This window comes from Brassica napus, chromosome A5, assembly GCF_020379485.1.
Source record: "Brassica napus cultivar Da-Ae chromosome A5, Da-Ae, whole genome shotgun sequence".
NCBI lineage: Eukaryota > Viridiplantae > Streptophyta > Magnoliopsida > Brassicales > Brassicaceae > Brassica > Brassica napus.
Genome location: NC_063438.1, coordinates 21,624,806 through 21,637,372, shown reverse-complemented (window position 1 = coordinate 21,637,372; position 12,567 = coordinate 21,624,806). Strand labels below are relative to the sequence as shown.

The window sequence follows — 12,567 nt, the reverse complement described above, 5'->3', positions numbered from 1 at the left end:
TTTAGTGAACAATGGTAATCTTACATATGTTTAATATAAATTTTCCATTTTTTTTATGTTGTATGTTTACATATTATTGTTATTTTTAAATGTAAAATGGTAATCTTACATATGTTTAATGTAGTATTTCCATTTTTATGTTGTATGTTTTACATATATTTATTATTTTCGAAATTATATATAATTTTTTTTGTTTTTTTTTATAAAACGGGAATGTTACATTATGGAGATAAGCCGTCTTTTTTTAAGTGAAAAATAGTAATTTTAGATATGTTTAATGTAGTTTTTCCATTTTTTTATTCTGTATGTTTACATATTTTTTACAATTTTTGAAAATAAGTAATATTAAAATGTAAAACTATATTTTATGCCACGTGTCATCTTTCGGGAGAATTTGTTTCGCTGATGTGGACGCTCTATGGAGCCTCAAAAGGTCCCTTTTATTAGTATGGATTACATTTTAAGATAGATGTTTAAATACTAATGTACTTTTTCCATTTTTTTAAATTGTGTATTTCCTTTTCTTATACTTTCTATTTGCATAATATCTATATTTTACATTTTAAGATAGATGTTTAAATCTTAATATATTTTTTCCATTGTTTTTAAGTTGTGTATTTCTTTTTCTTATACTTTCTATTTACTTAATATCTATATTTTACATTTTAAGATAGATGTTTAATATTTAATGTACTCTTTCCATTTTTTTAAAATTGTGCATTTACTTATTATTGTATACATAATTCGTATATTTATATATTTATAATATTTACTTATTATTTTTTTTTTATATTGAGTATTTCTCTTTCTTATACTTTATATTTAGTTAATGTCTATATTTTATATTTTAAGATAGATGTTTAAATCTTTACGTATTTTTCCATTTTTAATGTAAAACGCAAATGTTTAATAGACGAACTTGGACAAATAGTCAAATAGTTATATTTATGTTTTTTTTTTTTTTTTTTATAAAATGGTAATGTTACATTATGAAGATAAACCGTTTTTTTAGTGAACAATGGTAATCTTACATATGTTTAATGTAAATTTTTCATTTTTTTATGTTGTATGTTTACATATTATTGTTATATATTTTACATTTTAAGATAGATGTTTAAATCTTAATATATTTTTTCCATTGTTTTTAAGTTGTGTATTTATTTTTCTTATACTTTCTATTTACTTAATATCTATATTTTAAATTTTAAGATAGATGTTTAATATTTAATGTACTCTTTCCATTTTTTTAAAATTGTGCATTTACTTATTATTGTATATATAATTCGTATATTTATATATTTATAATATTTACTTATTATTTATTTTTTTTTATTGAGTATTTCTCTTTCTTATACTTTATATTTAGTTAATGTCTATATTTTATATTTTAAGATAGATGTTTAAATCTTTACGTATTTTTCCATTTTTAATGTAAAACGGAAATGTTTAATAGACGAACTTGGACAAATAGTCAAATAGTTATATTTATGTTTTTTTTTCTTTTTTTTATAAAATGGTAATGTTACATTATGAAGATAAACCGTTTTTTTAGTGAACAATGGTAATCTTACATATGTTTAATATAAATTTTCCATTTTTTTTATGTTGTATGTTTACATATTATTGTTATTTTTAAATGTAAAATGGTAATCTTACATATGTTTAATGTAGTATTTCCATTTTTATGTTGTATGTTTTACATATATTTATTATTTTCGAAATTATATATAATTTTTTTTGTTTTTTTTATAAAACGGGAATGTTACATTATGGAGATAAGCCGTCTTTTTTTAAGTGAAAAATAGTAATTTTAGATATGTTTAATGTAGTTTTTCCATTTTTTTATTCTGTATGTTTACATATTTTTTACAATTTTTGAAAATAAGTAATATTAAAATGTAAAACTATATTTTATGCCACGTGTCATCTTTCGGGAGAATTTTTTTCGCTGATGTGGACGCTCTATGGAGCCTCAAAAGGTCCCTTTTATTATGGAGCCTCAAAAGGTCCCTTTTATTAGTATGGATTAGTTTCCGACATAAACTCAATCTCACCGAACACACAAAATGGCATATGTAGTTTAATTGGTTAATAAAGAAAAGTTGGTACGTACATCATATTTTTAGGTTAAAACTTCGAAGTTTTAAAGTTTTAACCTATCAATTTTATTGGGCTACCCACCATGTCAACTACCTTATGTTGTTTTCTTATTTCTGTCTGTCATTACATGAAATTAAGAAAGCGTCAGTTTCTCACTGCTAATTTGGGTTGTCACCAAAACCTCACAAACTTTCATTAAACATTATCAAATTTATTGTTTCTGACAAGACTCAAGTCTCACACACATTATTACATTAAGGGCTTACATTATAAGATCACAGCTTCATAAAACAAATTCACACATAGTACCAGTAATACTAAGTTACAACTTTAAAGTCATCGATCTGAATGTTTTGGATCTCAAGTTTTTTAAAATCGCTTCTGTTTCTGCTGACATAAAACTTGCCATATTTATATCCTTTGTATCTTGGAGGGTTTTCAGGACTCAGAAGCTCTTCTAATGGTTTCACTTCCACATCATGTGAAGGCAACAAGAAGAACGGTATTGAGTATCTTTCCCTTGTTGAGTTCACCACCACTCTATGTTCTGCACTCCAATACTTATCATTTGTCCATACCTAATAGTATATATAGTCATTACAATTCGATATTTAAATTTATATATTTTAAAATGAGATATAATATGAAAAATTTTACCTCCATACAATTGCCAATATTGATGACAAGAGCATTAGGAACGGGTCTAATAGGAAACCAAACACCGTCCGATCTGCGACTAATTTGTAGCCCTCCAACGTCGTCTTGAGCCAATAGACTTATAACATCTGCGTCTTTGTGGTGGCCTACACCTAGAGCTAGGTCAGGCCGTGGACATGGTGGATAACGATTTATCCTGAAAAAACTCATTTGTTCTTTGAAGTAATCATGAAAACGCTCTTTTGGTAAGCCTAAGCTTAATGAGATGAGTTCTAAGAGTCTGAACGCTAGTTTTTCAGCGTGGCCTGCATATTCCTGACATGCCTCCCTAGAATCAAATTAGACAAACAAAAAAAAGAGAAAAGAGATTAGCTTACACCGTTGAAAAAGAAGTTTTTTTCACCAAATTTTTGTTTGATATGTCCTACGTGTAAGTTGTAACTTATCACATATGCAGCGTTGGAAGATAGCGAGTTCACGTGCCTTCAATAGAGTTGTGGAAAAGTGATGAAGTTTCTGATCATATTGGGATTTCAAGTTTGTATTTTTTGAAGTTTGTATTTTTACTCGAAAATAGAGAATAATAAATCAAGAATAAGAAAGAAACCAAAGTAACTTTGTCACAAAATTAAAAGAAAATTATAATGTGTATATATGTTAGACTGATCCTATAATTTGATAAATAAATTTTAGTACAAAGTTCATCATTTAAAGAAAAATTTCATGTTTAAGGTCAACTATTAGAATAAAAATAAAAAAATATATATAATATCTTAACCGGATTACGTTTGTGTTATCTCTCATAATCACAACTTTATGTATTTAAAATAACTTACCTGTAATCAGAAGGAAACTGAGGCCACTTGTTGTAAACAACTCTTAAACCTTCATCTTCAGGATCTGTGGAAGAAGGCATAACCATTGGATCTTTGAAATAAATATCAAACACTTCTTTCCAATCTCTAACGTTCTTCGTGTGTTCTCCATCATGATACCCTGCTGGATTCACCTCGTCTCTCTTTTGGATATCTTCAGGGTCGTTGAGACGTGAGAGATCGATCACGGGTATTTCTTCGGGTTGGTTAGGGATGGAGTTGGAATCTGCTCTATGCTCTGGTGCTTGGATGAAAGTTTGATCAAGATCCTCCATTTGTTAAAAGTAAAGAAGTTTTGGGCAAGTCAAGAGAGTTGCTATGTTTTGCCTATTTGGATGGAATGTAGCTAACTATATACCACTTTAGTTTATTTTTATAATAGTAACTTGAAATTCTATATAAATCAATTTTGTTTGTATGCGTATGTATTAATGATAGAAGATACTGAAAAAGTACAAGTCTACTACCTATCTTTCTTTGACCAACTCAGTTACGAGACTTTTTCTCGTTGAATTAATATTAAAACTTGTATTAAGCCGGTCAGAGGAATCATATTAAGTAATTGATTAGGGTAAAACTAAATTAGTGATTGGAAAGCTGGACTAAATAAACCAGAGGGTGGTAGGCTATTGGTCTTGAGGCAAGGCTATTGGTCTTGAGGCAGTTTCTCCGCCAATACGGACTCGGTTTCGAAACCTCCTATGGCCATCCGGGCCTTTCCTGCTAATTCTTGGGGTGGAAATTACGTGGCTGCTGCGGGCCTTCGTGTGATTAGTCGGTTGACCTCGGTCACTGGATCCCCACGGATATCAAAAAAAAAAAAAAAACTGAACTAAATAATTATTTCTTATCGTTGAACACTAGTTTAATAAGATTTTCTTCCCACATATGCTGACTTACTCAGTTACTTGTCGTTATATACAAGGAAAGATATCAACTAAGCAATAATTTGTTTGTCAAACTGATGATATTCTGAAGCTATCTGAGAACAGTTGGAACATTAAAAGTTGGAAATATATAATAGTTGCCAACAAAGACCAGAATTAAAATCAACTACCTGTTATCTAAGTTGACAATTCAAAGATGGTTTTTAGGTAATATTGATGGATTGCTTTGAAAAGTAAACGAAAACGAACTTTGAGATCAACACACAAGTGAAACGAAAAGGTATATAAATTATAAAATAAACACACAAATCTTGTGATGAATTTAGACTATATACATATAGTTATGGATTATCATATGTTTCAATTTAAGAAAAATGACAATAACTAGATTAACCATAACTCTTTATATATTACAACAGAATTCTATAAATTAATACTCGATAAATTAATAAACTTAATAAATTAATAAATTTCACAAGTTCTAAATTAGGTCATGTAAAATATGATACAATTCGGAAAGATAATAAGATAATAAAATTTTAAAAATACTATGTAAATATATTATCCCAATGTAAATATAAATAATAAATTGATATTTTGAGTCTATTTTTATCTTTTCTTAACACATCAAAATATTTGATGTTATTTGATTACCAAATAATCGAAAAAGAATTATATAAAAAAATTATCTATAAAATTTAATCAATACATATACCGTAAAATCAAGTATTTTTTATTTATACATTAAACACATACATCAAAATACACAAATCTAAAAATTATTTTTTTGTACATATTTCTATGAATTAAGAAAATATTGTAATCTCAACATTATTAATTTATAGAGTTTGTATTGTAGTTAGTTTTGTCTCTAACTAACTATGTGAGATTTCATTCATTCAGTAACATTTTCTTTCACGTTTAAGCGTGAATAATTGTGAAAACAACATTCATGAAGTGGCCTTTGATACCATATTAAATTCAGAGTTATCATAAATTTATAAATTAAAACAAATCGGAAATAAATAGATTAACTTTAACTCCTTATATATTATTTAGTTATTTTTTTTTCAATTACCTATATGAGACTTTCACATTTTCTTTACATAACTTGTAAAATGTATCTGCTTACAAATTACAACGGTCAAAATCACAAATGTGTTTTTTATCATAAATTTTGTTAAATGGAAAATTGTTGACCAAATTGAAAATATTACACATGGTTGGTTGGTTTAGAAGCAAGGGAACATTGGTGGTGGTGATGGTGATGCATATTTAAATCCAATGTTTGCTGAGAGGATGAAATCTCCACCATAATGTTTTTCTTTATGCATTTATAACATGTTATTTCAATTCCTGTGTTAACGGTGATGGTTCTTCGACTTATTCTTCTGGTTGAATTTACTTATATATCTAGTTGGGAAAGTGGAGTTGGAGCATTATTTGGTTTGTAGATAAGTACTGTTGGAGCAGGATTTGAACCAAGCACTGGTGACCGATCTGATGTTGATGGTGTTTCAGTGGTCTCACAGTTTCCCTTCAAAATCATTGTATCGGATTCGTATGTCAAGGAACAGCAAAGACGGCCAAGAGAGGGCATCTGCCTGAAACAGACTAGCAAAATGGTTGCTGCTCCCGTGGAATTTTTACATCAATGCCAGTTTTGAAAGGTTTTTTTGGAACAACTCTGCAAAATCTATTAGAATTAATTTGAAACAAAACGACAATAATCAAACCTATTTCAGGGGACAAATACTTGGCTATGTCTGCATGGTTCATATCAATTTTCCACCATAACCATTATGTGTGGCCGTGGGCCATCAAATGCCGGCGCGGAGCACACAGATCTGTAAGAACACACGTTTGGAGCAACCCAATAAGCTAATGTGTTGAAGGGATCGAAGTACGTTGCTTTTCAAGCTTGAAGGTCTATAACTATAAGCCCTCTTAAATCAGTTATCAAATTTGAGGTTTAAAATTTTAGCAAAAAAAAATTTGAGGTTAAAATTGAATTAATAATCCATATGGCACAAAGATCACCGTTTTCCGATAAAAGCCAAAAGTTGGCGTCTGGTAAATACCAAAGCTTCTTCGTCATAAGAAGTCTGGGCATTTCAAGTATCGGTTTGGTTCGAATATTTCAGCTATTGGGTAGTTCAGGTAGGAGATTAGAGGATCCATTTACTATTTGATCTATTTCAGTTCAGATAGTTCCGGGTTCGGCTCGGCTAATAAAACTAGGAACCGAAAATACATGGAAAAAACTCAGTTCACATTTGGTTTCGGTTCCGATTCAGTTATTTGGGATGGTTCGGATAATTCGGGTAAAATATCAGATACTTCGGGTAAAATATCGAATAATTAGGATGATTCCGATATTCGGATTACTTTGGATATTTCAGGTATTTTATAATAATTTATTTAAAATAAAAATTCTAGTATACTTTTAATAGATTTTTAAATTATAAATATATATATTTAATTATTTTATACATATATATAATTAATATTTTAGTATATCCGGATACCCGTTCGGTCTTTGGCTCCAGTTTGATTCAGTTATTTCGGATACAGAAATAAGAACCATTTGAGTATTTGAGAATTTCAGTCTGGTTTCGGTTTTTGGTATTTTGATTTGACTCTGGTTTGGTTTGGTTCTTCGGTTCCGTTTTTTTTTTTGCCGAGGCCTAATGAGAACGGTAACAGAATGTATAATGACAAATATAATAAGAAGAAGAGGAGAAGGAAACAGCCATAATAAGGCTTCTCCATTGTCATTCGAGTCATGGTGATGAAAAAACTTTGAAATGACTCGATGATTTCAATAGATACTTGGTGTGGACAAAAAGACTATGATGAAAGAAAAGCAAACAGAAACCACCTATTTTTCCTTTTCTACTTTTCACAATACGAAAATTATATTGACTACTGTTTTAAAGATTTTTAAAATTCCTTGACAACGCCTTTAGAAGTTTTGTTTGTGTTACTACCACTAGGCATGGACGTTCGGGTACTCATTCGGATTCATATCAGATGTTTTGGGTTTTTTGGTTTTTGGATGGAGAGGTATAGAACCCGTTCGGGTTATTTTATACTTCGGATCGGGTTCGGATTTTTAAGGTTCGGGTTCGGATTATTTCGGGTATAACCGAACTGTATAACAAATTAAAAAAATTCTATGTATCCTTGATTTGACTTTGTAAGACCATAAACAATATTGTTGAAGTTAGAAGATTGAACAGCTTAATATAAGATTTATGATCTTTTTCTGATTTGTTATTACGTTGAGGAACACGAGTCTATATTCTTTTTCTTCGTATAATTTCTATTTGTATTATCTTGAATAGAAAATGGTAAAGAATCCATCTATTCATAAATCAAAAGCAGAGAGACATCAAAATCAAACAAAAATCATACCTGGATAATCATGAATGTTTGAGCTTATGCTTGTGTAAAGAGCGCAGAGAAAACAAATCGCAAATCCTACTTGTAATCAAACATAAATCAAAATCGCAAAGTATAGTGATTCATACATGTTATCGGTCATAAAATGAGTATAAGTATGTACTGAACATATACGTTGAAGAAGGAGAAGACGGAAAAATGAATGAGAATGGAAGATGTAAGTTTAGGGTTAATATAAATATATATATGTATATATTAGGATATTTCGGGTAATTGGTTCGGGTATCAGATATAACCAATCGGGTATAGGTATCCGGACTAGTTGAATCCTAAACTCGTTCAGGTTTTATTAACTTTGGTTTGGTTTTCGGTTCAGATTTTTTGGCCGGTTTGGGTTCGGGTTCGGGTTTCGGTTAATATGCCCACACCTAACTACCACATTTTGAACGATCTATTTCCCCACGAGAACTATCGTATAGCATCAGATCCCCACCAAACTATGACCTCGTGCTAAAACTCCATGAATTTAAAGTTGTAAACTTATTTCTCTCCAAATTATAAGTTGTAAATTGATTTCTCCCCAAACCGATATTTCAAAACGTAATTGTCCATAGACCATGGTTTTAATCGGTTAACCGACCAATTAAACCAATACAAATCTCAAACTAATTTTTTATTAAAAAAAAGCGATTCACAAAAAAAAAAGTGATTCCCAGAATTTTTTATTAGACAAACAAATTTTTTTGGCAATTTTAATTCAATTTTTTAATGAATCAGTTTTTTTTAAAAAAGGTTTTAATTAGTTTAAAATTGGTAGGTTAATAGTAAACCGATTAAAACCATGGTCTATGGACAATTAAGTTTTGAACTATAGATTTGGGGAGAAATTAATTTACAACTTATAATTTGGAGAGAAATAAGTTGACAACTTTAAATTCATGGAGTTTTAACACGAGGTCATAGTTTGATGGAGATCTGATGCTATACGATAGTTCTCGTGGGGAAATAGATCGTTCACCCAAATTTTAAAGGACCGATACTTTTACACAATGGAAAAAAGGTAAGAAACTTTTTTCGTGTTGTGAACATGTTTCTTCTTGTTGGCGTTTGCGTTTTGCACTTTTAAAAACGCTAAAACAAATACAAATATTTTGTCCTATAATTGCTGATACTATGGGCTGTTTCTTTTGTAATCATGATGGGAACTGTTTCTTATAAAAAGATGGGATAAAGTAAACTAACAAAATAAAACGTCAAAATCCGTTTAGATATACGAATTGCTGGAAAAAATTGTTAAGACAAAGTCTTTATTAGTAGTATAGCACTAAAGAAAATTTTCAAGGATATCAAAAAAATGATTTCATCTAGTACACTATATCTGTTTCTATAATTCCTTTTAAGAATTATCAAGTAATATACTTGTGATGACATAAACATAAGAATTGTTCAATTTGTCAACACCTTGTTATTTAGTTCTACTATATAACTGTTTTGTAAAGGCAATATATGTTCATCACAACCTCCCAATAACTTGAAAATAATGGAGAGCAAAACCAACAAATACTTAGCCCTGATTCTTGTTACATTCTTGATCAGTCTATACTACCATCCTATTTCCGCCACACCACAGCATGGCCATGCCCATTTCGTGCTGGTTCATGGGGCCGGTCACGGCGCTTGGTGTTGGTATAAACTCATACCAATATTGAAATCTCAAGGACACAACGTAACTGCAGTCGACTTAGCTGCATCCGGGATCGATCTAAGTCGTGCTGAAACTCTCTTGTCGATCAACGAGTATATTGAGCCACTGATGGACCTAATGAATAGTCTAAACGTGGATGAGAAGGTGATTCTGGTGGCACATAGTTTTGGTGGGCTTGCTATTTCCAAGGCCATGGAGTTATTCCATGATAAGGTTCATATGGCTATTTTCGTTACTGCCCTAATGCCTGGCCCAACCTTCAATTTCACGTTTCTTTCTAAAGGGGTATGCTACTAATTACATATTTTTCACTTCTAGAGTAACATTGATCGTAGTTTCAAAAAGTTTCAGAATAACACTTTTAAACTTTTTGTAAGTTGGTGAGGTGGCAAGCTCCATTACTAGACATGAAGTTTATATTTGGAGATGGGCCTAATAAACCTCCTACTCTTTCCATTGGAGGTCCACTTTTCCTTTCTTTAAATATGTATGACCTTAGTCCAAGAGAGGTAAAAACATACACAAAATTTATCACATAACTGGAAATAATTTTTTCATTTTCATTTTTCTCTACTTATATATAACCACTTTTGGACCCGCACCATGTCTGATTTGAAGGACGTTGAATTGGCGGGTGCATTGGTTCGGCCACAGCGCTTATTCAGCAACGAAGATATAGACACAAGTCTTGTGCTCACGCCCGAGAGATACGGATCGGTAAATCGGATCTTTGTAGTGTCCGAGAAAGACAAAACATTGATGAAAGAGTTCCAACTCTGGATGATCAAGAACAATCCTCCTAATCATGTGGAGCATATCCAGGATTCTGATCATATGGTCATGATTTCCAGGCCGTTGGATCTCGGTGACCGTCTTTTATCTTTGGCTAAGAAGTTCGCTTGAAAATATTTGACATTTGATTCAACATTTTGTTGCGAGTTCTTATGGTTATCACTTCTACTATTCTTGTGTTGCAAAAGCCTTGTGTGAGTATTTATATTTTGTATGTGATCATCACTCTGTATCTGGTTTGACTTTTTTTTGTGCACGTGGTTTGACTTTTCAACATTTGCAACTTCAGCTAAATTATTTCATAAAACTAATCAAAGTAAGTCGAACACTTTAATTAGCCTGCCATTATGGAATAGTGATCATGAGAAGGCTAAAATCTAATGAATCAAAATTTATAAACACTCGCTATTTTCCCTGAAAAACTAGTCATATAAAAAAGAAATTAATATGTAAATTTAAATTGGAAGGAAATTGACTTAACAAATCTATTAAATAAACTTGAACATGGATACATATTTCATCTGAGATCTAATTCGTGTCAAGAACATGCTCCCTATTCAAATCCAGTCGTTCTAAAGTTTTGAGACATTTTTTAGAAACAAATTAACTTAATTCACGCACCTAACTATCGATTCGCAGCATTGTTTCTCCATAGAAAGTGATTCTTCTTTCTCTGTAAAACTTTGATTATTTGGAAAAAACTGTCAATAATAGATAACGAATATAGCCAGTTTTGAAAGTTGTAACTGCAGTTTTTTAAGTGTGCTTATAAGATTGGAATGATCTTAAAGACAGTTAAAGCGATTTAATAGTAAAAAAGTTTTATAAACATTGACGATTTGATTCATCTGTAACTCTTCAAGATTCTTATATACACAAACCAACAACTTCCAAAACGCCACATGGCACGAGAGCTACTAACTTTAACGAGGCCAAAACCCAAAAAAAAAGAGCTCATCACATGAATCCAACAAGAGGAATAGGAACGTCGGCGTAACTGTTCCGGCGACTATCATGAACTGCCGGAAGCGACGGTGGTGGCTTACGGAAAGCTTTTTCTACTGATTCAGCCACAGTGGCGACAAAAACGACGCCAATCTTCACTAATTCGATGCAGATCTCTAGCTTTTGAGACACCATATTGTGTTTGATTTGTAGGAGAAATCTAAAAGTGGATTTTCTTCTTCGTCTGGTTTGTGTATTGCGCTTTTGAGGTATATGTTTCTTCTCTCTATGTTTGCCGCGTCTGCAGAACTTTTTGCCTTTGTGACTTGTGAGGTCTTACTTGCAAAAGCCGAGCTATATTTATACACATTCACGTCGAGCCATACAATTATTCTTATGGATTATGATACATATAATATTTGATTTATAATATGCCACGTGGCGTTTGGTTCGCTAGCATTTCTTTCTGGGAAGATGCTTTGTTGTGCTTTGGTTTATCCGAAGAGCCAAATACTCTTTGGGGGCATATCTTTACTTACATATGTGTAAGTACATGCCTAACGCATATGTTGATTTGTATAATTATTGTAGATAGGCTTACAAGCATGCAACGAAAGGCTGTAACTTGTACGTACAATTGAAAAAGGAATATATATCCAATTCGATCACGAAATTTATTTCCATTATATAATAACGAAAACCAGGATATCCATCAATGATAATTAGCTAAACTAATTCCCTAATCTAAAATTAGAGATCCTCTAAATTCATGAAGTTGGCAAATTAAATGACTTATTGTAGTAGTTTTTTTTTGGGGTATGCATGATTACTGTATAGTTTAAGATTCATAAAAAGAATGTTAAAAAAAGATTCATAAAAAGAGATCGTCTACATGTAACAGGGTAACATCTTCATGTATATGATCAACGTGAAAATTTATGGTAGTTATAATTTTATTTAAGATATATACAATTCACATATGTATATCTAATGATACTGGGTTGGTTGATATGGATCAGGATGAAAATTCGGCACCAATAGGAGGGAAGGACACGGGGACATCAAGACAATTTGATAGTTGTTTTTCATTGAAATTTCAATAAATATTCTGTCCAACTTGCGTGGATATATAATACTTACAAAACTTCATGTCCCCTTTGCAGTGTAAGGCTGACTAAGATTTTGATTAATATAGACATAC

At 30.9% G+C, this 12,567-nt stretch overlaps 3 protein-coding genes across 3 annotated transcripts; 1 reads left to right on the top strand and 2 right to left on the bottom strand.

The window, feature by feature from the left end:
• Positions 1 to 2,268: 2,268 nt before the first annotated feature.
• LOC106451910 (protein DMR6-LIKE OXYGENASE 2) lies at positions 2,269 to 3,984 on the bottom strand. Its single transcript, XM_013893893.3, has 3 exons — positions 3,594 to 3,984; positions 2,758 to 3,085; positions 2,269 to 2,678 (listed from the first exon to the last, which is right to left on the bottom strand). Exons 1-3 carry the CDS (start codon positions 3,905 to 3,907, stop codon positions 2,418 to 2,420), a joined length of 903 nt encoding a protein of 300 aa, XP_013749347.2. The 5' UTR covers positions 3,908 to 3,984; the 3' UTR covers positions 2,269 to 2,417.
• Positions 3,985 to 9,098: 5,114 nt separating this feature from the next.
• Positions 9,099 to 10,643, top strand: LOC106453926 (methyl jasmonate esterase 1-like). The gene is made up of 3 exons (XM_013896117.3): positions 9,099 to 9,914; positions 10,007 to 10,138; positions 10,248 to 10,643. The coding sequence occupies exons 1-3, from the start codon at positions 9,465 to 9,467 to the stop codon at positions 10,530 to 10,532; spliced, it is 867 nt and encodes a 288-aa protein (XP_013751571.3). The 5' UTR covers positions 9,099 to 9,464; the 3' UTR covers positions 10,533 to 10,643.
• A 582-nt stretch (positions 10,644 to 11,225) lies between these two features.
• Positions 11,226 to 11,717, bottom strand: LOC106345230. Its single transcript, XM_013784461.3, has one exon. It carries the CDS (start codon positions 11,559 to 11,561, stop codon positions 11,379 to 11,381), a length of 183 nt encoding a protein of 60 aa, XP_013639915.2. The 5' UTR covers positions 11,562 to 11,717; the 3' UTR covers positions 11,226 to 11,378.
• Between the last annotated feature and the right edge of the window lie 850 nt (positions 11,718 to 12,567).

Bases quoted from the DNA above. Each gene is read 5' to 3' on its own strand.
- LOC106345230 (XM_013784461.3), bottom strand. From the start codon at position 11,561: ATGGTGTCTCAAAAGCTAGAGATCTGCATCGAATTAGTGAAGATTGGC.
- LOC106451910 (XM_013893893.3), bottom strand. From the start codon at position 3,907: ATGGAGGATCTTGATCAAACTTTCATCCAAGCACCAGAGCATAGAGCA. The intron at 3,086-3,593 runs GTAAGTTATTTT...ATTTGATTCTAG, and splicing joins CAGTTTCCTTCTGATTACAG to GGAGGCATGTCAGGAATATG. The intron at 2,679-2,757 runs GTAAAATTTTTC...ATATACTATTAG, and splicing joins ATATTGGCAATTGTATGGAG to GTATGGACAAATGATAAGTA.
- LOC106453926 (XM_013896117.3), top strand. From the start codon at position 9,465: ATGGAGAGCAAAACCAACAAATACTTAGCCCTGATTCTTGTTACATTC. The intron at 9,915-10,006 runs GTATGCTACTAA...ACTTTTTGTAAG, and splicing joins TCACGTTTCTTTCTAAAGGG to TTGGTGAGGTGGCAAGCTCC. The intron at 10,139-10,247 runs GTAAAAACATAC...TCTGATTTGAAG, and splicing joins ATGACCTTAGTCCAAGAGAG to GACGTTGAATTGGCGGGTGC.